Consider the following 27,801-nt stretch of genomic DNA (forward strand, 5'->3'; position numbering starts at 1 on the left):
TTGCAATAAAAAAAAATAAGATAGAGTATATCTTAATGATGAAGGGGAATAAAATCATAGTTTTTAAACTATTACCTGTGACGGAAATTTGAAGCTGTTACAAATATTTATAATATAAATTTTTTAACTTAATTTTCACTAGTTCTTGAAGATATTGGTCCCCTTACAGTTCTTCTCACTATCAAATGACTTTTTTCCTTATTTGTCTCTTAATTAGCGATAATAAAAATTATAAATATTTCATTCTCATTATCTACATTTTTGACTACTTTTATAAACAAAAATTTTATATTTTCATTATCGTTATTAATGTTAATCATATTTCAGTTTAAAAACTTTTTGTTACCTCTACGACGCAAGTATAACAAATTAAATAAATAACTAAAATATAAACAAAATTCGTTCAAATTCTCAGAACACTATTCACCAAAAATTATACAGCTAGATGTGTTGATTGGTTCAATTGGTTACGCAGATGTTAAATAATTGAATTAGACTCAACCTGTGACTGTTATTATTGAGCACTTTCTATTGGTTTCAGGATAATCTGAAAATAAAACAGAAAAAATTTAATCTTGTTACATGAATCCAGATTCTTATGAAGTGGTATGCTAATAGAGCAATCAAATGGTAGCCATTAAAATTGTATAATAATGTCAAGTTTCACTCAGTAGTAATATTGTTTTTATAAAATTGTGACTATGTGAAATAAGCTAATAAAAACGATAAAATATTTTACACTCAAACTATATTACTTATACTAAAGTCGAGATAAAGCAATATATACGGAAATGCATTCATGATCTAAGCTGTGGAGTCAGAGTAAATCTGCATTATAATAAAATAAATGGAGTAAGTGATAAAAGCTAATGAAATAAGGCCAGAAAATTAATTTTATCATCGCAAATTTATCTAAATAGAATTTTAATAGTATATTATGACCCAAGGCCAGAAAGTTAGATTTCGTGGCGTGTGATATAAAGGCTGAGGCAAAGCCGACGGGTCGACATGTTCCTCAGACTAGAGTATAGATCTATTTTCACGGAAAAAAATGATGCTCAAAATTTTAATTGTAGTTTATTTTTGACTGAAAGTTTGTATATTCGATACTAATATCAAACCAGGATTATTATATATATTACAAAATGGCTATTATTTATATTCAAATTTGATGCACAGAAGAGCGAAATTTGTAATTTCGTATATTAAAATTAATATGAAAAAGAATTGATAAATTGCTATCTAGTTATTACTATTCAAATAAACAGAAAAATTTTAAAAATGAGGAACCGAAAAATTAGTAAACGTACATATTAATATATAAAGATCTAGTATACGAATTTTTAATTTTATTATTTACCACTTATTCGATATATGTATATAATAAATTAATTTATAATAACGAATAAATAACATTTTATATAAATTATTAGTCAATGGGATAGAATTTATAAAATAAGAGTTAAAAATTTTGGGTATTTTTATGAGCAACAAAATCAGTATCTAGTATACTAATTTTTCATTTTATTATTTATCACTTATTCGATTTATGTATATTGTAAATTAATTTATAATGATGAATAAATGATATTTTATGCTAATAATCGATCAGTGATATCGAATTTATGAAATAAAAGTTTGTAACTTTTGCAATTTCCGGCCGGAAAAATCAGTATCTAAGATAGCAATTCTTAATTTGAATCATTACTTTTTGATAGATTATGTCATAAATTAATAAACTTTCACTAATAAGTCACGTATTATACCTAAAAGTAACAATATTTTACTTTTTTAAATAATTGATAGTTTTTAGGAATCTACAAAAATTAGTAAACTACTTTGTATTAAGCACATAAAAGTACTAATCATTGATAACAGATTCCATTTTTTACTATTAATTATTAATTTTTAATATTCTATTTTTTTCGTGTACTTAGCAAGACATTGGTAAAAACTGTACGACAATCCGTTTGGTAATTTTTGAATTTACCGCGTATAGACAGACGCAGAGAGACTCTCTTTTAGAATATGTAGTGATTCTAAGACTGAAAACTCTCGTGTTTTTGAAATAAGGAAAGAATATAATGTTTTTGAAAAGAATCTGTTTTAATATTAAAGCCACATTCGTTGTTTTACTAAATATATATAGTATGACTCTTTTATCTATTGTAAGGGTGTGGAGAGTAAAAGGACGGTGAATGCTTTTAAAAAGTTATGGCAAGGTTTATGAAGGTTTAATTGTAGCTTACGACTGTGGTTAGAAAGTACTAAAGTCCCATTGCAAGAGTCATTTTTTCGTTTTTTAATTTTTTACTATACGTCGTATTTCTTTCGACTGTTTGATGTCATGAAACAAACAAATGAAATAAGAATATATAAAAATTTAAAGACGATAAGTGAGAGCGAAATATATAAGAGAAAAATATTAAAAATATAAAAACAACGAACCAAAAGAGAACACTGAATAGAAAGAACAAAGTGAAGGCAGAGCTGCACGCAATTTGATTCTGCTAATTACAACTCTTTGTTAATATGCAGAAGTATGCAATGCTTGACCTTAGATATTAAAAAAATATATGTTTTCACGATAAGTCATGGAAGTTCTTAGTCGTAAGGTGTATAGTAAAGATACAAATTTAACAATTTCGAAACCGTTTCATCAATCTAATCATTGTATGAAAAAAGGGCCGAAAATTATTATCATAGTACTTTGCAGTATTTTTTATTATATTCATTTAATTTAAATAAAAATTATTTCTGATTCGATAATAAATGTATGGTTCAATTAATATTTGATGCAGCCAACATTCATTTTTCAATAACTCAGTAGTAAAAATTCATTTGACCTCAGCTATTTATATTACAAGTATTTATACAAAAATTATAGTGCCAGCATAATAAAATTTGTTGGCTGCTCTATAGAAACTGTATCGCTGCAACGAATTATACAAATGAACATCATGATTTTCATTTTTCCTCGCCGGAATATTATAAAGGAATAACGATTGTTACTTTATATACTACAGTTTTTAATATTTCGATAAAACAAACGACAATTCGATAAATACGTGTAAATAAAATGTAATTTAACTTGAGGCCTGCCAGCAAGTGGATAGAGGACTCGCCAACAAACTGCGAGGTCCAGTGATCGCGCCCGGGACTCGGAAAAAAAATGAACTTCGAAACCTGGCTCCTCAATCCTACGCCGTCACTAAACTAGTCAAGTCTTCTGTTGAGAGACAAAGCTCGCTCTCTCCCACTCTCTCTTTTTTCTCGAGAAATATAACTTTGTAATTTTTATTATGCAGGCATTACAAAAAATAAAAACAGACTGATAGAAAATGTTATGCTAGACTGTAAAAATGAAATTAATTCCAAATTTATTATACTGTGAAAACTTTTATAAATTACGCAACTTTGTGTGTTAAAATGTGATATTAATTTTTGTTATGCTAGATTACAAATACTTTAAGTATAGATTACACTAATTAAAAAAAAGTGGCTCGTTTTAAGTTCGGTAGACTAGCGTAATAAAATTTGATGTACTTTTTATTATTATTTTATGTGTTTTTGAGTCTGATTTTTCTCGGCGTATGCCTCGCCTCCATAAACTTACTTCTTGTGCCGATATTTGTTGTTTAATTTTTCGTCTCTATCCTCGCTCGAAGTGTTCTTATTTATTCCGACGTAAAATTATAAGATACAGTTCAGACCATCGAAGCACGCAAGGCTGTCCGATTAAATTTTGAGAAGTTGCGTTTACAAGCGAATTCTTAGCTATCTGAGTACAGTTTGTAGCATCAACGACGCAAAGGATGACGACTTTGAGAATTTACTAGTTGTCACATAAAATACGATAGTTTATAATGTTTGAATAAAATAAGTAAAAAAAATAAAAGCAAGAAAATGTGGCCATAAAACAGTTAAAGAAGATAAAAGTATATAAGAGACGGTATCACCAACAGGAGGTGGTAAATGTAAGAAGGAGAAAAGTAAAGGATAGTAGACGAGGTGGAATCCAGGAAAAATATGAACAAGTGGGATGCAAAAAATCTGCAAGCTGTAAAACGGAGATCATTTACGACGATCGTTAAATTCGCTCTAAGCGGTCTGTCGGATTACATTGATGCTGCACATAACAACCTAAGACTTCTTTGAGTCTTTCTATTTTTTTATTCTGTATCCTGCTTCATGTTTTTTTTACTTTATATTGTAAAAAGTTTCAACGCACAATATGTATAAATATAAATATAGTTATGCCTTTAATTTTAGGATCGTACAGATAAAAATCGATGTACGATACTTTAATAGTGCTTTTGTTGCAGCAAGAGATCAGATATTGTATTTTTTAATTAACACGTGCTGCAGGATGACCAAAATCCATTTTTCGATACGATCGCGGTTTTTTTAAAATATCTCATTAAATATGCAGATTAAAGGAAAAAATCATAGGAACAATTTTGTAGGAAAATAAATTCTGGAAAAAAAAGGTCGTATTCATTTTTGTTGTAAAATGTGTATTTACGAAGATTTTTAAAAAAAACTTTTTCAAATCTTATCTTGAGCATTTAAAAAATGATGAATCTTCATAAATACACATTTTATAAAAAAAATGATTATGACCTTTTTTGTCACAAATTTATTTTCCTACAAAATTGTTCCTGTGACTTTTTCCTTAAATTTGCATATTTCATAAGATATATTAAAAAAACCGCAATCGTATTGAAAAATGAACTTTCGTCCTGCGGCACGTGTTCTTTTTAAATAAAAAGAAAAAAAACCAACCGACGCGCCTGAGAAAATTTAATTTTTAGACTAATTTTAAGTTTATGTTTCAATCTAAAGGAGACATCAGACCGACTGATAAAGACGATTTCCACGCGGGAGATTAGGGTCCAAGTCTCGGCCAAAAGCCAATTCAACAAAAAAAAGTACCGTCGCTAGTTTGAGACATTGTGCAAAACTTTTTACCAACACCAATAAAAACACTACAAATAATAATAATAATACGATTAGTGCATTGAAACAAATACTTTTTTTTATTAATAAATTTTAGCCAAAAAATTGAGTCCTCGTACAAATGGCATTCTATGTCAAATTTGACACAGAAAAATTTAAAAACTTGAGATTTATTTTTTAACTGAGAATATTACCTCGCTTAAAAATTAGTTGTTTTTGTGAACATATTAAAAGATTGTTTAAATATGGTTGATTAAAATAAATATAGTTCTGGAGCTGTAAAATAATTTACTATCAAGAGTTAAAGTTAATATATGGCCTCTTAAAGTTACCTTGACCGTGATTGCGTTTTAGCTGATGCTACCACAATTCTCGAAAAAAACATTAAACCGTGTCATAAAAATATGAAATAGTATAGGCGTAACTGACGAAAGTCGGAGGGACTCTTTTGATGACGCCGGCTAAGAGGAATAAAAAAAAATTAATTACAAAAAAATTCGAATTCGTTACAAGTTTAAAAATTAGTAAATAACTAAATAAAATAGTAACTAAATACGTTGAACAATACAATTGGTGCATACACACTAAAAATATTGTGTATCAGTGTTAAAAACTGTCCATGTTCAATTTTTTGTGTTGATTATTTTGTATGAAATCAAAAATTTTTTTATGAAAGCAAAACTCGAAATTACCGACATAAACTTTATAGTGAAAACTCAATCGATCACGAAAGAATTATCAGAAAAATGAAAGTAAAACGAATTCAGACGTCGAGTAATGTCGGCCCTCGCCTTCATCTGAGATTTTCGTTTCATATGTTGCCATGCAATATGATATTGATGGCTGATGGAAAAGTTTCGTATGGAATTCACACAGCGAAATAAAAGTATGTTATGGATTAGAATTGATTTCCAATGGGAAATAGACAAATAGAAATTATCAATAGCTTTGTACTTGAGTAGAAACGAAATATTGCAATAATCGATCATTCAAAATAACTGTGCACCTCTATTTAACTTAAGCAACAAGACATTCTTAATAAACTCACCTGAACTACGTAGGTGACCCCTCAGGAGGGCTGTCCGGACTCGAGGGTATCCTACTCGCAAGCACTTGAGCATTTAATAAATGGGGAAGAGGTCCAACATGTACAGATGTATGCGATGGTGCTATTCCTCCTCCCATGTATGGTGGGTGACCAAGATACGTTGGCGTCACAATATTATTGGCGCCAGGGTACCAATCATTGTAGTAAACTCCTCCGTTGTCTTGCAGCATTCGTCTCGCTTTCCAAAACGCCACGGCTCGAATTTCACTGTTAGCTGTTGACAGTAACATAATTTCAATTATTTTTAGATACTAAACCGTTTGATTCGTTTATTAATACGTTATTTTAACAGGGTATATCCCGCACCGAATTAATATATTCAAAATCTGATAAAATTTGATAAGGCCTAATCAAATTTTATGTACGAATAGATATGAACAGATCTGATTTGATCTGAGCAGATATAGACAAAATGCAGATCTAAACTTTTTTTCCCGGGTCACGACGTCTTGCATTGGGGTAAGAGTTGATTATATCGATGGTTTCATGGCTGGTTTCTTTTGAAGTATTTCCAATGACCCTTGTAAAGCAGTTCATTCATTTCAGGGATGTATGAGTTGTAGGTATCCATCCCTAAACTTAGATGGCACTTCTGTAAGTATAATAAAGTGGCTGGTGGGTATTTTCTGGAACTGTTGATGGGCGCACATCATTAGCGAGGCCTCATTATTAGTTCAGCCTTCTGAGATTAAAATCTGCTCAGCTCAGGAAATAGAGCTGAGTTTCCTCCCTTGGTGTAATATACTATTTTGATATCTAACAATAAAAATATGTACCTTTCCTCTAGCCACTGCCAGAAGGTATATTTAAATTTTGCTTGAATAATCGCGATCCTTTTATTCATTTTGTTACAATGAGCATATAGTCGAAGTGAATTGTTTTTGTTATATATAATACAACACATAATTAAGTAATCAAAATAATTTTGAGTGGAAAATGTAAAGGAAGAATTTAGTTATTTGGTATACTAACAGCAACAAACAAAAATACAGCTGATTACAATATAGCAAGCCTGTCGAAAATAGATAAAAGACTGCAGCTGCAAAAGTAATTGTAGTGCACTTGTGATTTTATTGTCGGTACTTCCGGTACTCATATGAAACAAAACACACTTCTTACAATTTTCAAAGTTATAAATAAATAACTCGTAAAAGAACTTTTTTGTCCATTCAGAGGAAGCAAAAAATAATTACACCCTAAAACCATATTATCTGCTTTTGTTTTTTAATAACATCAAAATTATTATTGGACGTTAAGAAATGTTCTTACTGGCATACGAACAACATCAAGAGTCAATTTTAACGTTTAATACGACGAACAATGCGTTTTATCAAGTTCTAGAGCTGATATGATTTTGAATTTCATGAAAATTGTTTTTACCGTTTCTTTCTCCAATGATATCTCTCGAACGAATGAACCGATTGAAATAACTTTTGCAGCAATTGATAAGTTCTATTGAGTTCTATATCTTTCAGAAGTATATCGTTTAGTTACAGTAGTAATACGCATTATCGCACTGTGTACCCCCTTCCTCTCTAGATGACAATACAGTCGAAAAATATAATCAAGTAGCTAAGGGTGGACGTTAACCGGAAGAGAGTTCAAAGAACTTGTCATATTAAGGCGTGGTGTCTAACCACAACCACTACGAGTTCATACCTCAGTGGGCCTAACATTCTTACCATCTCAGGAAATAAAGAGACTCTGGCCGAAATAAGCTTGGAGACGCCCCCCATAACCAGTTCCTGGTACTAGTGATCAGGCTGCTTCGAGATAAAATAATAAGACATGACCTTAATAACCTAACAAACCAAATAATCCTGACGCTAAATATATTTGGAATAAGTCGTAGAATCAATCTAACAACTTCTATGTCAGTAATGTACAAATACATTGATTATTTTTAATTAATTAAAATCATCACCCGTGGTGCACACGAAACACGTGCTGGTACTCGTCTGAGTAGACCTACGACTCGTGTCAAAAACATTGTGCTCTGTATAAAGAAGACTCACTTAACCCACTCGTTACGTAACGTACTATTTTGGCACATCTCGAAAGACACACCAATGCTCTTGTACTTGCAAAAGACATTGCAGTTTTTCTGCGCTCACTTGAACATCGTCTCGAAAACAGTCACAACTTGATATTTGTTGGAGTCTCGATTTTTTAAAATAAAACTGAAATCAGTTACTTGGGTTTTTTTAAAATCTTGATTTTCACAGCGAGAAATGAAAAATGCATTACTCAATGTTGAAAAAATTTATGAAAACATGTGTCCTGGCATGACTAGAAGTAATGATAGTATAAAAATTCCATTTATTTTGAAAAGTCCACAATATCACTTTCTAAGGAAAAAACTTTTTCAAATGTAAGCAGCATTACTAATGATGTATATATCGCATTATTCATTTATTACTCTACCTGCTTTTCGATGGTTTTCGAAGCGAGCTTCTAATCTTCATTGTTGATTAATATACATAAATTTATTCAATAGTTTAATCATTTAGACTGCTATTAAAAACCATTTCATTTTATTTAGAATTTTTTTCTTAACAATGATTTGCTTAAAAATCTTCACAGTTGTTATCATCTTCCTGAAGTAGACTAGTGAATCTTCATTGATGTCAACTGTTAATTCCAAACTTTAGTAATTGTTATTTTAATGAATCAATCATACAATTATTTGGATACCGATATTTAGTTAAACTGTACAATAATCAATGGATAACTATATTGATAATGGCTAATGCAAAAAAAAAGACATTAATATCTTTTGTATGAAATTCAAATTGTATATTTAATTTCAGGCGGAAAATAACTCTAGCTGGGAAAAAAAATAGAAAATCATTTAAATTGTATACTTTCTGTTGGCACATTATCAATACCTATGAAAAATATATAAACTATGCTTAATAATTACAGTAAAAACGCTCACGATTGGAAAATCAGTTTTATTATAAATTTCAATTCAAAAATATAAGTATTATTTGAAAGCTATTTTTTTATCGATCTTAAAACCGGATGTTCATGTCATGTATGCTAATACATGTGACATAATAAAAAAAACGTACACTAATTCATTGTAAGTTGATGATACAACTAATTATCTCTTGCTAAGTTTCAAACTGTATATAATAAGTGAGTGAAAAATACCACGGTAATTAAAAAAATTTCAAAGCCTTATATAATAAAGTATTTATTAGACAAGTAAGAATTCAGATTCAATTTATGTTCACAAATATGAGAATTAATGATAACTGATGTCTTTATGGCAAACAGTTGAGATTCAATAACCTGATTTCTATTGAAAATTGATAGGTTATGTGATACAAAAATTATATACCAAATTAATTTTACTGTGTTATCAAATATAACTGTCCCAGATAAAAATATTTCGCCGAAATCAAAGCTGTAGAATTTTATCGGAATAGGCTTAAAAACACTATTTTCTAATTTTTAATGTTTACTACTCGGAAATTTTTCCGTAACTAATTTTAAGTTTTGTAGTCACTCTGAGCTATTTGCGGTCCGATCGGCTCAGAAAAATTTTGATTTTGGTTTGAAATTTTTTAGCCGAGTTGCGATTTTCACAGTCGTGAGCGATAAATAGTAATATAGTGTTTTATAAAATATGACTAAGAATACAGCTTTGATTTAGTAATATCATTGATTACTCAAGGAAATATGTATTCTCAGTTTAAATATTAAATTTTCCTCACCTTCTGCTATACGTCTTGTTGCTTCTTCAATGTCTGCTCTTGCATCTTTTAATATTACATACATTAAAGGCAACATATCCCACGAATACCAAAATCGTTCGAGGAGTTTTGTACTACATTCCAATAGTACTTCAACATTTTCACCTGAAACAAACGAATCGATTCATAATTTAGATAATATTTATTTATTTATTTTACAATATCATTTAGGAGCGAAATTAATCGCTGGATTATTTTTAAATGTTGTAATTTCTTTCAAAGTATCTATTTTTGTTTTAGATAGATGAAATTTTTTGTTATCAAAATAAAGATAACCTTCTTTCTGTTCTATCTAAAATGTTATGACCTGTATAACTATTCACGCTTGAATTTGTTCCCCCTTTAAAGACAGAATTTTTAAATCTTTTATAAGAATTCTATAAGAAAGGTAAAAAAAGATCATCTTGGGACATGAAGGAAATTTTTGAAATACTGTACGCGAATTTAATTACTCTGTTATATTTTAAATTTCAAATGATTTTTCTGTTTCCAAAAATACTAACCAATGTAATTGGGGAGTAGATTTAGTGTAATTTATGATGTCATTTACTACTTTTTACATTTTCATTATTTTCAGTCTTCCGTAATAAAACTTTACCGTAAGATCACTTGTATGTCTTATTTACGATAAAATTTAAATATAAAATATTATAAAATCATCACTGAGACTGCTTGCAATTTCAGGTTTGAATTGTAAATTTTTTTTTCTAAAAATATTTTTTCATTCGTGACTGTAATTACTAATTAATTTTCAGCTGTGTTTTTTCCGGGTTGTTGAATATAAAATCAGATCCAATCAATTTTTTTGCAGGAATATTGTTTTTATCGATCTTAATCGGTTCAACATTGAAAAAACCCTGAAATGCGCTTAAAACACTCTTCCTTTAGATTTTCTAAGCATGTAGCTAAAAAAGTACAGTATCGTCTTATTTATGTATGCGTTTTAGGCAAATGATTCAGGATCAGAGATATTTTAGTTTCCAATAAAAATATGAGTGATGACATATTTACAGAATCAGACCGTTGGAAAGATAAAAATTTGATTGAATGAAATGAGATATAAAATCTCACGCTTTGTAATTCTATGACCAATATCGGTAACACGTAATTATCATCAAAATGCTGTATATAGTTCGTGTTGCACGTAACGATTACTATTAACTTAGCATGCATACTTCAATTTTTATTTTACTTCCGATTACTTGGAAGCGCATGACTTATTATTTAAAAATGACTTTCCGATGTATTGTTTTTTTTTTTTTTTTTAATTGGACTTGAAGCATTATTCAAAAGTAATCTGTGAAAATTTTGACGCTAATTTATTTTTAGTCCAGTCACTCATCAAAAAATTTATTTACATACAAAATTATCATACCCGTATGAAAAAACAATATATGGTTAAAATATATAAAATCATATATGTTTGCAACAAAAAAATATATGATATATTATAAAAAATCATATAGAGATTTTCGCCAATTTAATATAAAATTATATACAGTAATAAATATATGTATTCCATATATGTAACTTATATGTTTTTTATATTAAGCCATATATACATTTACATTTACCTTATAATATATTGTATTTATATATTTCCTTTTATATTCAAAAAATATAAAATTTTTATATGAAATGAAATATATGCTAGCATATAATTTATATTATATATGGCACCATATATTTTCTTTGTTATATTTAAGCATATATTTTATTCGATGTATATATATATATATATGGGTATATTATATATTCGCATCAAATTAACTAATTTCGAGAATTTTATCTGCAATTTAAAGAGTATATTAAAATTTAGATCTAATTTAATCGGAGTTATACGAATAAGAAACTTTTTTTTTCCATACACAATATAAATATATGTTTTTATATATGATCAGAATATATTTTTTGTATATGATAGAAATATATATTTTTATGTATGATAAAAATATAGTTTTGTATATGACAAGAATATATATTTTCATATATGATGAAAATATATTTTTTGTATATGATTGACATATATATGTTAAACATATACGGACTCGTATATGATGAATATTATATTTTTTAATACAAAAAAAAAAAAATATCAGAAAATATAGTTAAATTCACCACATATATTTTCTGATATTTATCATATATTTTGACCATATATATTATTTGCATACGGGTAAGAACAAATCAAAATTTTGAAAAATATATTTTAGGAATAAAGTACGACCCTCAATTTTCGCAAAAACGAACTCAAAATTAACTAAGTTTTTTTCTTGTAAACTCATTTTTTTTTAACTAGCACTGAAAAGAAAAAATACTTAAACCACGCAATCATCCATGCAGATAAAAAAAACTCTCAAGTTTTATTCTTTTTGGATCAAACAAAATTTATTATAACCTTGAATAGAATTTATGACTGGAAAAAAATATAAAAATAACGGCGATGGAATTGGTAAAAGACAACTCAAGCTAAGGATATTCTGCATATACATGATATTTAAGTTGATCAGTCACAGTCTAGCGAGTTCGACAAATGTCTTCACTGAAACGTTTTACGATGCTTGTGGGTAAATGATCTGTCACTTTTTTTATGGAGCTGCATCAACTATTTCATCAGTATTCTCCCTCACTTGCTTTTCTTAGTGAGAACTCGTCATAAAAGTTATGAAGGGTCGTCTCTTGTTAAAATTACTCATTCTTTTCTTTATGAAACATAGTTTTCAAACTTTTGAGATCAGTCCAAAAATGAGATTTTTTTTTACATGAGATGTTTAGGGTTAGATTTTAAAGAGCTCAAAAATAAATTCACATTACTTCACTTATTTATCTGACCCTCAATTCTGGATTATCGCCACTATCGACTGATCTATCTCTTTTTGCAACCATTATATTTTTAAGATTTACAACGAACGCTTGGCAATAAATCACAGGTGCATTTAATGCTTACCAGACGCTTGAGAATAGTAGAAGCAAAGACACCGAAAATATCTCGAATGCAGTATCTAAGCTTACGAGTTCTACCATAACTTAAGTCAGAATAAAGTCAAGTGAGCATCACTTTGTAAATTTAATAGCTTTACATTTTTGCAGAAGTTGCAAATTCCAGAAGATAAATTTTGAAAAGCAAATGAAGCCTAATCTAAATTCTTCTGATTATAATTCATTATGAATCCACAATTAGAGAATTTCTTAAACAATTCACATGTAACGAATGCGGGTCATATAACGATACAAACAAAATTTAATGTCCACTATAATTTACAAAGTCTCACATTACAGACAGAAAATCCGTGAGAGGCTATTGGATAGTATATGAAATGTGGGCATATAAGCGAGAAAAGAGTAAAGAGATTATGAAAGCGAGCTTTGTATCAATGATACCGTTGTCCTGCGTAATCTAATCTCTTTTGTCGAGTATGAGCATCAGAGCTACACTCATAGATATGCCACGGAAAGCTGGTATATCACAACAGAGCTCAATCAATATGATGACCGAATCCTGTTGAGAATAATACGTTTGTTCTTGGTATTTATTTTCAAACTATTCTGCCCGCGAAATTTTATAATTCAAAATAAAAATGTTATCTGCTATGGCTCACTTTTACAAAATTGTTTGTTTCAACAGATACTCACATTTTCTGCAGTGAACGCATTATTTAATTGACTTAAAAATGTGGTTCAATAGGCATAGATAAATTGAGGGAGATGTGGAAGACACTGCCGTGGCTCGACGGGAAAACCACTCGGCTCGTAACCAACATGGACTGGGTTCGATTCCCAGATCGGGCTAACTATATTTTTCTTAATATCTACAAACTTTTCACTGAGGGTTCCTTCCTTATCTTGCTCTATCCCCTCCTATCCTAATTCTCTTTCCTCATAATACGAAAGTATGGAACACCTGAATTAAATATCGTCACGGTAAAAATCGACGAGATTATCTTCGGGTATTTATGAATGGTTTCGGTCAAGCATATAATCTAGTATTATATAAATCACTGCATTCATACCTCGACATACCGTATGTTAATAAGACGCACCTGCATATTGCGACACTTTTAAAAAATAGTTAATTTACGTAAATAAAATTTTTTGAAATACTAATATTTTGATTGATGGACATCAGAAATGAAGTTGGTATACAAAATATAAGAAAGTAAATAAAAAATAATGATATATCATAAAAGTTATAAACTAGGTTTAGTCACATAGTCCGAATGATTCTTATGGACCTATTAATAAAAGGTCATTCGAAGATGATTCAAATGGAAATCATCTAACAAATATAAAGTGAACCTCGTGGCAAAGAAGAATAAGAGGGTCGTTATGCTGAACAAACGGATGTTGCAAGCATACATAATGTGAATATATATATATACAAGAGAAAACTATTTCGTGAAAAAAAGAGTAGAATAACGATAACTTTTTAAAACGTACAAGCCGCTCGTAAAAACACGAAGCCTGAGAGCTTCTAGGTTCCGGCTTTAGTTATAAGTCCGTATTATATTAGTCGGCTTCAAATGATTCAGTGACCAATGAGAGTGCTCGTAAACCTGAGAGACTCGACGTTCAGTTGTGCTGTCAAGTGAATGAGAGGCTTGAATTTCGACGGGATCGTTCTCCGTTGAAATACGTGTACATTATACATATACACTAATCAATATATAATGATTGCTCGATTTATGTTTGCCTTAATCTTTTTTTTTTTATTATGAAAAAAATGTCAAAGTTTATAAGTTTTATAGCACTATTAAAATAACTAAATAAATTATGTATTATAAGATGTGAGTGCGGTCACGTAACAATAATTCTGATATTGTCGACTTGTGTATGCTAGAAATTATTTAAATATACACTTATATATGTTTATATAAGACTGTGCCAAAAGAAACATTTATTATTTTCATGGAAATTGTGGTGATAACAAGGTAAAACTCGTTTGCAAATCAATGCATCGAAAAAGTCAATAGATATTTACGGCGGGATATTAATGCTCTTCAAAAAAAGTCTCTTATCATTTTTCGATAAATCGATCTGTTCAAAAGTTATTGGAGCTTGAAGTCAAGTTAAAGTAAATTTCGAGATCTCTTTACTTTTACGGCGAAACTAGTGGACTTATCAAAAAATGTCATAGAATCTTTTTTGTAGGAAATTTTATTTCCTACAAATTATCTCTGTTAAAGTTTTTTCAAATTCTGCATTGTTTTCTAGTTATGTTCATTTTAATTCCAAGCTCAAAATCTATCAGAACACAATTTTTTTAGAAGCTTGTCATTAAAATGGAAATAATTAGAAAACAATGCAGAATTTTGAAAATATTTATTAGAGATAATTTGTAGGAAATAAAATTTTCTACAAAAAAGGTTCTATAACATTTTTTGATAAGTCTGATAGTTTCGCCAGAAAAGTAAAGAGATTTCGAAATTTACTTTAACTTGACTTCAAGTTCCAATAACTTTTAAGCAGATAAATTTATCGAAAAACGATAAGAGACTTTTTTTGTAGAGTGTTAAATTTCCTACAAAAATCTATGCTGGGCTTATTCGTACAGTGGACCATTGTCGAGGTAAAAAATTCCAAACTAAAAAATTTTTTGTTCCATGTCATTTAAATGGAAAATCGAAAATCACGAAGCGCCACCTCTTAATATTAATATTAAAATCTCAAACTTTACCAGAATTTTTCTTTCATCATCTTTAACGATATTTTCACAGTAACTAAAGAAAAAAAAAATTAGTTCTTTCTTTCGGCCAACCCTATTATACACGTGGGTTGGAAAATTTTACTTTTCAAACCATTGAATTTTGAATTTTCGTAATAATAGTCTGACAAAATTTCTAAAAAGACCTAACTATCATAAACGTATCAACCGATGGAACTTTCAGTTCAGTATGTAGGAAAAACGGGACGCAATTGTGTAGAGATTACAAAAAATCTTGCACATAATGATAAACTTAAGAGTATGGATTTTAAATTTAAAGAAATGAACAATTCATTCATTTATTCTTATTTATAAAATAGTGACATTAGTGACTGTTTCTTAGATTCGAGGTTGTTAAGAGACCTATCAATATCTTATAGACAATTATAATTTTTATTAATGACTGATTGATTAAAAGAGACATTAAAATTAATCGCAACAACAGAATTCGATTTAACATAAAATGAAAGAAAATGCATTTCATTATCGCAAGAATGAATGTCAAGCTTTGTTCGCAGGTTACAGTGTATAAAAATGGTCTTAATATCATTTTCATAATAAATTGGCTTCTTTTATCAGAAATTAATGTCATTTTTTTTCTTCATTCATGATAACGAAGTGTTTATCTTTATGTATTTAAACTATTGACTTATATTTAGATATTTACGTCAGAATAAAAATCAAAACAAAAAAAAACATTAAGTAATTAAATGACAGATTAGAGACAATGTCGTGATTATTTAATATTCAATATTCTTGTGCATTCATTATCGATAAATATACATATTTATGAAAATGCACATCATTGAAACAGGACAAAAACTTTTATATATAATATACATATATTAGACTGTGAAAAAAAAGGACTTTTTTTTGTAAAAATTATACGGAAATGTTCGAGATGACGAAAAAAAACAAATACTGTTATAGTTTGAGCTCTTGATATTAATTAAACAACTGCCTCATTGCAATTTTCGATTTCCTAATTGAATCGTTTATTTGAGAAACCCCATAAGTCAAGAAAACAAAATTTTTCAGGAAACACAAAACTTGCCATTGAAATAATAAATAAATAATTGAAGAGAAAAATATTAGCGTCTGAAAAACATTAAAACAAGAAAAATTCAAATTTTTAATTGAAACTACTTAAAAAAATTATTTAAAGTTGATTGACTTATGGGGTTTCTTAACCAAACGGAAGAAAAAGTTATAAAATCATTGTTTTTTTTTCTCCACTCAAATAATTTATTAGACTGATAAAATGAAGTATTATAATATGTATTTAAACTCTGAAACTCAGAAATTACATAAAATAATAATTAATTTAATTATTTTAATTAGTCATATTATTTATTTTTTCCAAAAAAAGCGCGAATTTTAAATAAAAAAAAAAAAAAAATTATTTCTATAAAACTAAATCTGCATGATTATTTAAAAAACCCCATAAGGTATTGACTTATGGGGTTTCTGAATAAAATAAAATTTCTCTCACCCCGTTAATTTTTTTTCAAACACTGATTTAATGGATATTCTTATTAATTTCTATGGGAGAACATCCAAAAAACCCAATTTCGAAAAAACATGACTTATGAGGTTTCTCAAATAAACGATTCATTTTAATAACATGCGCAAACTTTTTTTTAGTTTGGAAGTTTATGCCGTTTGCTGGGCTCGAACTCGGGACCTTGTGATTATAAGTCGAAGCTGTTACCGCGACGCCAATACACGTCTATTTTTTTTAATAATATTTTTGACATATGATTTACTTACAACTCTCGGGTTCGGACATTTGCGTTGTTGACGATGAATGAGTGTTTAAAGTTGGTGATAGTTTCTGTAGGTTGGGAACACTAACGATGTGTACACCCGAACCACCGTGATTACTTATCGGTGAATCTCCACTACTGCTGTCACAACTACCCTCCAAACTGCGCGTTGGTTGGGATGCCGACGTTAGCCTTTCTCTGTCTAAAGTTAATGGTCGTGGTTCCACCTGCTAAGTAAAGAAACAGTTAAATTCACAGATCTTGGAATAAAAATAAAGAAATTTAAAAATTTTTCAAAATAAATAATTATTTGATGACTGGCAATTTGTCAGAAAATCATTAAATTACATAAAATAATTTCCCTAAGGAACAAAAAAAGAATAACCTCCTCTGGCCTTCGAACTCTTGTCGTATCTTGATCCTGAGCTCTCCTGAGCGCAGTTTGTAAGGCCATAACTCTTTGACGATCTTTAGTAAGAATACACTTCTCACAATTACAGTTTCGATACTTGCAGTATCTTTTATGGCCCTTGAGAGCTATTTTTAAACGATGGTTACGACACCGTGCACAATTTGGCGGAGTTCTTGGATTTAACCCTATATTTACAGCTACCGTTGACTTAACTTCAGTCGGTGTTGATGAATCTTCGTTATCGTTATTCATATTTAATGTTCAACACTTAAAATCATTTAATTGTTTATTTACTGACGAGTCTGTTCTAAACAATCACTAGCACCTCCTATCACATCCATTTGACACTCCGTAATTATGGTCATACATTTCGCTCTGAAACAAATATGAAAAAATATCGATTCATAATTTGAATTTAAATTAGTAATTATTGGTTAAATAAATGACATTATTTAAGTACATCAAAAAGAAGTGAGCAATTACTTTTGGTTCAAACATTATTTAGAGATAAATTGACAAAAGGTAACATTGTCTAGGACATTTCAAAATGTCAATCACTCACTACTTTTGAACCAATCAACCAATTGGGCTCATCTTCGAACTTGACTTAGATGGTTGACCGAAAAACAAATTAGCCAAGTTTCATTTGAACCCATAGAGAATTAAAAACGCTGTCATTCGAAATAAACATGAGTTCTTGTTGCTAAGGATGGTTGCTATAAGGACTCGCCACGGCAGGTTACTAGGATGTTGCTATGAGGTTTTGTAACGCAAGGCGTTGAATAGGCGATAGCAAAGGCGTCACGGCGTCTGGCATCGGACTTGTGGTAAAAGAGGTCGTCAAAAGATGCACCCTAAAGAAGGGTGGTTTCACCACAACGGGCGTTAAAAGAGTGGTTAGGGTTGATGTCCGATCTATGGGACTTCCAAGTGTTTATGCAATTTATTTTTGATATCGTTATCAACAACTTAACTTTCATATATAAATTTTAGTATAATTTTCATTATTTTTTTACTGAAAGTATTAGAACTCAATCGTTCATAATTATTAGTATTCTCTTTTTTTTGCTTTTTAGTAGATTTCATAGAAATCTGGCTATTGTTTAAATCCTTATGAAGGATTTGTTACAAAAATTTTGTTACCTATGATAATTAGTTGAGCAGGTTCTAAAAATACCATTGATTTAAAAGTATATTTATGTATATACATTTAGATATGAACACTGTGAAAAATTCCCATTAAATTTTACCATGGTTGCATTGTAACCCCGGACCATAAGAAAACGTACAAAATTTACAAGTGTACCATAGTAAACGTATGCGCATAGGTCCCAATCGTGTCATCTGCGCATACCATTTACTATGGGACGCTTGTAAATTTTTTACGTTTTCTTATGGTCAGGGGTTACAATGCACCCATAGTAAAATTTAATGGAAATTTTTCACATTTTAACTTTATGTAATATAAGAATTGTTCTTTAAAAAATTGTCTTTGATGTAAATTTCAACCCTTAGCATACTATAAAAAGTAACGAATAGGAATTTTTCACTAATAATAATAATTTCTGTTTTAGAATCTGAATTTTTTTTTCTAAAAGAAATTTTATTCGCGACATTATCAATAAATGTTTAGCTGCATTGTTTCTCATATATTAATACTTGACAAATAAATTTAACAAATTATCGTTATTACTAAAAAAGTGTTTATTGGCCGTTTCTTATACACAGAAAAAAAAATTCTCGACTGAAGGTAAATATTCTTGATTCAAGAAAATTTTTTTGGAGACCTAAAATTTCTCAGGTAAAGTAATAATTTTCTCTGACCGAGACGAATTTTTTTTAACCAAGACAAATCCTCTTGGATTAAGAAAATCTTGACTTGGTTCCCGAAAACGGTAGTCTTCAAAAATATTTTCTTGACTCAAGATAACTTTTTTTTCTGTGTAATGATAAATATATTCCAACTTATTTATTACATCATTGGTGGCATTCAATATTTAAAAATGTTCTCACAACTATCTTACTTATAGTTGATAAAGCGATACAGTCAGGTGGCTTCTACAGTCAGTATATTGATATTGTAACAATACGGCATATATTAAAGAGTATTGCTACCGCAGCTATACAATAGCTATAAATCGAACACTTGTTTCCATGTACGGGTGTGTAGAAATAATCTGATATTTGAGAGATCCAAATGTCAATTAGTGTCAAAATTTTAAATATTTTATTGATACTCTACACAAATAGTCTCAGGATTCGCAGGACTTTTCACTGAGTCATTTTATGAGAGTTTGGGCTCAGTTTCCGATTTTACTACAGATCGACCTCTAGAAATTTTATCAAGTGCAAACTTCTCTTTAGAATACCGTACACTTGCGGTATGCTGTAAATGTTAATAACCATAGAACAAATGATAAAGTAATTTAACTAAAAAAAAAAATAGATAATTGTCTATAATCCACAGGCAAGTATTCGTAGTACTATATTTAAATCGACTTACGTAATTACGGCTTAATACTTCGTACACTTAAATATATATTATACTAGTGTAATCAAGAGAGATAGTCGTGTCTTGCGAATATGCATTGAACAGTGAGAACGCATCAACTTTGACGTATACCTGGATTATCGATTTGTTGGCGTTTAAACGTCAAAATTAAATTGAAAAACATTTGTGATACCCCATAGCTGTGTCCTATGTGCCAAAAATTAATTTTTAAAATAAAAAGCATCTTATTTTTAAAAAATATGAAAAACTCCCCGCTGTTTTCGAACTCACAGAGCTGAGTTTAGATTATCTGCAGAATTTCTTAGACGGCGGGCCTGATCAAAATTAAGGCATCCGATGAATGTTTGAAGGCCGCGAGGTTAGACTAGTCTTCTAGAAAATCGATAGCATGCGAATGAAAAAAAACTTCTTTTTGAGTTCAAAAAACTGATAAACACAACAATAATAGTAGAAAAATTTCTAATACAATAGAATTTTCATTAATAATAGTAATTTTTGGTTTGTATTCGCGTTCGACAACCAATAAAAAAATTAAGATTATTCGAAAAAATTTATAAATTTTAGACCAATCGAATGTCATTTCTGATAAAAAAAAAAGATATGTAAAATTAATAGTACCCTGCAAAAAAAATTTATAGAGTGAACGCTATAACTTGCAATACTCCATTTTCTGTTGTATGATAATATGAAATTATATTAAGTATGCCCGTGTATGTCACAAAAATAAATTACATTCATTTTTAATTTAAAATTATAATAGAGCGTATAAATAATTCCATTATAAAATATGAGGGTCAATATCAGGATTTCGTTCAGAAATAATGTTCATACTTTGAAAGTTTTTTTATACAATTCTAGTAATTTTAATAATGAAAATTTTGAATAAGAAATAATGAAAATGGTAGTCCTCTAAACAGATACTAGTGACTCGTTGTATGAAAAATTTTAATATTACTTCAAGTGAACGGAAAATTAAAATTAATTAAAACGCTTAAATGAAATTTTAAATAAAGTATTAAATACATTTATCATCATTGTGATTCGGATTTGTTATCTCTTTAAAGTTTGTAATGTATGTGAACGGTATTATATTTGTTTCACCAATACAGCAATCAGGAACTTTGGCCGAGTTTTTCTCTTAAACAGACGAATATTATGAAAAAATTAATGCGCACTTCGATAGATTAGATAATAGAACATCAATTTGCAGTCTGTAGAGACTTTGTTCCGAGGAAAACTCAGCCGAAAATATCTGATCCCTGTTAATTATAAATACAGATATGTAGGAAAGGGGGGGGCCCCCTCCACCGTCTTCCGATTGTAATATGAAGTTTTGGACAAATTTAGTATAGGGAATATTTTTTTTATTAGTAAAGATGAATGATTTGAAATTAATTATAGAGCCTAATTTTCGCAGAGGTGACCCTACGAAAAAACAATATATGGTTAAAATATATAAAATCATATATGTTTGCAACAAAAAAATATATGATACATAATAAAAAATCTTACAGAGATTTTCGCCGATTTTATATGAAATTATATACAGTAGTAAATATATGTATTCCATATATGTAACTTATATATTTTTTATATTAAGCCATATATATATTTACATTTACCTTATAATATATTGTATTGATATATTTCCTTTTATATTCAAAAAATATAAAATTTTTATATGAAATGAAATATATGGTAGCATATAATTTATATTATATATGGCACCATATATTTTCTTTGTTATATTTAAGCATATATTTTATTCGGTGTATGTATATATATATGGGTATATTATATATTCGCTTCAAATTAACTAATTTCGAGAATTTTATCTGCAATTTAAAGAGTATATTAAAATTTAGATCTAATTTAATTGGAGTCGGTCATACGAATAAGAAACTTTTTTTTTCCATACACAATATAAATATATGTTTTTATATATGATCAGAATATATTTTTCGTATATGATAGGAATATATATTTTTATGTATGATAAAAATATAGTTTTGTATATGACAAGAATATATATTTTCATATATGTTAAACATATACAAACTCGTATATGATAAATATTATATTTTTTAATACAAAAAAAATATAGTCAAATTCGGCACATATTTTCTGATATTTATCATATATTTTTACACATATTTTGACCATATATGTTATTTGCATACGGGGATATTCGTATATCGTCGTAGTAAATAAACTAAATATAATGTCTTCTGGTTAGTGCTATCAGAGTTTTAGCGATTCCGTAAATCAAGTTAAGAATATTTTTTTAATCGTTTGTGAAGATTTCGTTTTTCAGTAAATGGTGATTGGGATTGAGTGAATAGTCGCCATTTTAAACTTAGGAGTATACCTTATTTTACAAAACTAACACCCTTATATTTTGTTATTACTAAGTGAGAACATACATCTTATACAATTGCATACAACATTATGAAGTTTTAGAAAACTTTAAGGAATTTTATAAAATTATAGAAAATGATAACTTTCCACTGGATTTAAATATCATGAAATTATATGTGATTTTCTAAAATTTTATCGAATTCCATGAAATAAAATAAAATGTCTAACAGTTTTTAGAGTTGTAAAAATTTATATCTTAAAGTTATATGAAAATATATGTTTATGGTTTCGTAACTAAAGTCTCAGCATGTAGAAGTTTTCTGCTTTTATAGGCGACGCCATTGATACTCTTTACATTCACGCAAATTTTCAAGCCGCAAATTTGCAGCAAATTAAAGACGTTTACTTCAGTTTAAATTCATGTGACCAAAAACAAATGGTATAAATTGTATATTGAATAGAAACAAATACACTGTCAACTTTTAGTAAAAAGTTGGAATCCTACTGAATTAAACGATAAGAAAATGGTTTACATTGTGATAATAAATTACATTAAATCAACCACTTTATTCATGCCGATTATTCGATAATTTGTGAGTGGTAATAATATAAATTATTCTGATTATTAAGTAAACAACGAGTCTCGAAGACGATTTTAGAGCATTTAACCTTTCAACCACAACGTAAGAAATTTTCACGCTATTCATAACCACCGGCCAGTGAGACCGCTAGCTCCTTGATTTTTAACTATATAATCTACGAATAACATTATCCACGATATTATATTCTTTGAAATAAATCGCATAATTTAGCCGTCATAACTCTTGCAATGCTTCATAATTGTTGTTAGAAAAAAATAATAGTATGTATGAATCGGTTCGAATAATGTATTGTCGTCGACTACATTATTAAGTGAGTGAGGATATAACTTTTGCTTCTCATTAAATCGCATGAAAATAAGTGGAATAAATTACATTAACATTGATCAGCGGTTTGATAGACCGGTGAAAATTTAAAAAAATTGATAATCCATTGTTTAAGATTTTAAAATATTGAAAAAATGCTAATTTGACAGAAATTAAATGGTGAGGAAGCTACCAAGAAGTTAAAGTCGATTCCATACAATCGAAAAAAAGAATTTTTTAAAAAACGAATTTTATTTTTATTTGAAAATACTTTTAAGGTTTATCGAAAACTACTCAATGTGTTGAAATGACTTTTTAAATGTCAGTATCTCTTCGCTTCGCGTTAAAGGTGTGCGATTCACTTGCGGTTATCCGACGCATCCGATCTGCTCAAGCGCGCCTGATACTGCAACTATTTTGATTTATTTCCTATTCATCCTATGAAAATAACACGTATGGTAAAAATATATGATAAATATCAGAAAATATATGTGACGAATTTAACTATATTTTTTTTGTATTAAAAAATATAATATTTATCATATACGAGTCCGTATATGTTTAACATATATGATATATATATGTCAATCATATACAAAAAATATATATTTTCATCATATATGAAAATATATATTTATAATGTGTATGAAAAATAAAAGTTTCTTATTCGTATGAATATACATTGACATCAATGCATTTTTTCAAATTAGATGTAAAATATATCTTTTCAGTATTTGAAAAACTCGGAAAACCGGAAACGTTGTACATAAATTGTAAACAAACATTAATGATTAACACCGCCCGGAAAAAAATGTTTTTATAGAATTTTATACTGAAAATTGCCTGAGAAAATTTTATAAAAACGTTTTTTCCAGGTTGATGTATTCAAAAAACTGTGAATTTATTTCTATTGTATATACACGGAAAAAACGGAATATTGAAAATTAATTCATAATAGTAAAAAGTGGAACCTGTTATCAATAATTACTATTATGTGCTTAATGCAAAGTAGTTTACTAATTTTTGTAGATTCCTAAAAACTATCAATTATTTCAAAAACTAAAATATTATTACTTTTAGGTATAATATGTGACTTATTAGTGAAAGTTAATTAATTTATGGCATAATCTATCAAAAAGTAATGATTCAAATTAAGAATTGCTATCTTAGATACTGATTTTTCCGGCCGGAAATTGCAAAAGTTACAAACTTTTATTTTATAAATTCGATATCACTGATCGATTATTAGCATAAAATATCTTTTATTCATCATTATAAATTAATTTACAATATACATAAATCGAATAAGTGGTAAATAATAAAATGAAAAATTAGTATACTAGATACTGATTTTGTTGCTCATGAAAATACCGAAAATTTTTAACTCTTATTTTATAAATTCTATCCCATTGACTAATAATTAATATAAAATATTATTTATTCGTTATTATAAATTAATTTATAATATACATATATCGAATAAGTGGTAAATAATAAAATGAAAAATTCGTATACTAGATCTTTATATATTAATATGTACGTTTACTAATTTTTCGGTTCCTCATTTTTTAAATTTTTCTGTTTATTTGAATAGTAATAACTAGATAGCAATTTATCAATTCTTTTTCATATTAATTTTAATATATGAAATTACAAATTTCGCTCTTCTGTGCATCAAATTTGAATATAAATAATAGCCATTTTGTAATATATATAATGATCCTGGTTTGATATTAGTATCGAATATACAAACTTTCAGTCAAAAATAAACTACAATCAAAAATTTGAACCTAATTTTTTTCCGTGGAATCGTAACAATGTCAGATATAGTATTCTTTTACATTAAAGCCTTGAAAATAAAAATAAGTAAATTCGTTGATTTTCGAAGCCCTATCAAATAATCTGGGACTAAATAAGTAGTAATAGAACAACAGATTACTTGTGTTATTTAGTTCTCAATCGAAGAAAAACACTGTCTAAAAACAAATGTGCACTACTACTGGCAACAATGTATATTAGTCGTATCAGTCGTCCAACCACTTGGATAATTATATATATATACTCGTTGCAATAACGAAATAATTTAAACCGACTTACTATCGCAAGCTTGAAATCTTGTTAATTGTTGCCAGCAACCACGCTAACGTCAGTTCTTCATACGAACACGTTGTATTTTACTTTATACCTTGCTTTAATTATTTACATCGACTTCAGTGTCGGTGAATTTATTTCGAATACTTTTTTTTTTTCAGCCTTCATTCTAATAATGATAATTTAAATTCTATGGTCTAATAAAAAATTGCCCAGTGCATTATTCAAAAATTACTGGGACAAATGGAGTATTATTGGGTTGATTGCTGCCGTAGATTTATGACCTTGAATAATAACCTTGACGTTATCAAAATATATTTTCTATAAAAATTTTTAAAGAATAAGAAAATAAAAATGATTACCTCTAAGGATGATTTTCATGTTTTTGATAATTAGATCTTCTCAATTCGCTCTATAAATCTTGATTATACTCTTGCTACGGTACTTTGTAGTTGATAGTAAACCGCAACCAAAGGAAGAGGATCACAACAGCTGTTTTATTATTTATCTTATTCCCACGCTACGTAAATGATTTGTAAGTGTATATATGTATATACGTATATATGTTGATGATATTAATTTAGTGCTAAGAGAATCTTACACGAACCCAACACTGATAAGTGTGATGTTTGAAACACGCAAATGACAAGAACACAATTTATAAAATTGCACTTAATATCTTATCATATTATATATATATATATATATTATTTTAGAAAATTTTTTGTTTCTTCTCAACTCGCGTGTATGTTGCGCAGCAAGTGTATGCGCTCGCGCCTGTCACGTGGAACACGCGCAGTTACAACAGGAAGTCACCGCCCCCGGAAGTCAAGGTCCAGCCCTCCGGATACGCCTGTGGAACTTTGAGAGTACCTTTCAAGTGATATATAGTTCAATTACACCTTATAAACATTCTTCTGCTACCGAAACTCATGAGTCCTTGTATCACTTGCAAGTAAAAACTCATGAAAGAAAATCCGTCCATTGTTACTGCACTGAAAATTTTATTTCACACTGCTTCACTTGCATACTTTTTACAAACAGATGCACACATTGAATAACATATACTGGTCTTACACTAAGAACGTAATGAGACCAAGCAATAATAATGTGTGTTAGTTCGGAAAAGCTGTTTTCTTTTCGAGTTTCTACTGTGGCTGAAATTTTCCCGTGTAAGAATACTTGTGATAGAGAAAAAAGTAATCCATTAATCACTTTAAAGAGCTGAGCTCAGCTACTAAATAAAAGTTATTATTAAAAGATAGTATCACATCATCACTAACATGTAGTCCGTAACTTACTAACCGTGCTGGTAGCGACAGCACTCCGTGGAAATTCACGTTGGCGTGCGGTGGATCGGAGAAACGACGGCGGTCGCGGCGGCGCGACGATGCCAAGTGAATAAAACGCAGCCAGCGATAGAAGGAATAAGAGAGAAAAACGGAGAGAGAGAGAGAGAATAATAAAATGATAGAGAAAGAGAGCAAGAGCAATGTAGTAGTAAGTGAAGGCCACCAACAGTTGAGGGTGCCAGAGGAACGGATCGACGAAAGGTGGGGTATGCTATGCAAGCGGTTATCAGAGAGGGGATAATTTCTTTAAAGAGGGAGTAGGGTTGCAACGTGCTGCAACTTTACTGCTGTCACGATACTATCAAGTGAGACAAAACGCGTCCAAGTTTACGATTGAATTAAGATACTGATCTTGATGACGATCCGCGAGATTATTTTTTTAAATTATGCATTTTCATGTTTATCTATTTTTAAGAGTATCTATTGACTCTGAGAGTATAAATAAAATAGTAGACTGTCAGGTAGAGAATATTCAACTGCAATCTGTTTATATGCACAATCTGACATGTTAGTAACACTCATGCAAACTATATTTATCTATTACATTTTACCTTAAAAAAAAGTTGAGCGAAATATTACTTTGAAACAGGTAACATCCCGTATTAAAATAACACATATGGTCAAAATATATGATAAATATCAGAAAATATATGTGCCGAATTTGACTATATTTTTTTTGTATTAAAAAATATAATATTTATCATATACGAGTTTGTATATGTTTAACATATATAAAATATATATGTCAATCATATACAAAAAATATATTTTTATCATATATGAAAATATATATTCTTGTCATATACAAAACTATATTTTTATCATACATAAAAATATATATTTCTATCATATACGAAAAATATATTCTGATCATAT

At 28.9% G+C, this 27,801-nt stretch overlaps 1 protein-coding gene across 5 annotated transcripts; it reads right to left on the reverse strand.

Annotated features, from left to right (window-relative positions):
- Nucleotides 1-26,954, reverse strand: LOC103576202 (protein doublesex). Of its 5 annotated transcripts, none has more exons than XM_008556338.1 (6): nucleotides 25,936-26,954; nucleotides 17,681-18,082; nucleotides 17,300-17,522; nucleotides 9,790-9,933; nucleotides 6,008-6,281; nucleotides 1-547 (listed from the first exon to the last, which is right to left on the reverse strand). In XM_008556338.1, exons 2-5 carry the CDS (start codon nucleotides 17,957-17,959, stop codon nucleotides 6,013-6,015), a joined length of 915 nt encoding a protein of 304 aa, XP_008554560.1. In that variant the 5' UTR covers nucleotides 17,960-18,082; nucleotides 25,936-26,954; the 3' UTR covers nucleotides 1-547; nucleotides 6,008-6,012. The 5 variants fall into 5 exon arrangements, 4 of the variants coding, with proteins under 4 accessions (XP_008554560.1, XP_008554550.1, XP_053597591.1 ...); XM_008556328.1 differs by having other exon boundaries at nucleotides 17,300-17,525; XR_549351.2 differs by lacking the exon at nucleotides 1-547 and adding an exon at nucleotides 8,492-8,698 and having other exon boundaries at nucleotides 6,193-6,281; nucleotides 17,300-17,525.
- Nucleotides 26,955-27,801: the final 847 nt, after the last annotated feature.

Source organism: Microplitis demolitor, chromosome 8 (genome assembly GCF_026212275.2).
Source record: "Microplitis demolitor isolate Queensland-Clemson2020A chromosome 8, iyMicDemo2.1a, whole genome shotgun sequence".
Lineage (NCBI taxonomy): Eukaryota > Metazoa > Arthropoda > Insecta > Hymenoptera > Braconidae > Microplitis > Microplitis demolitor.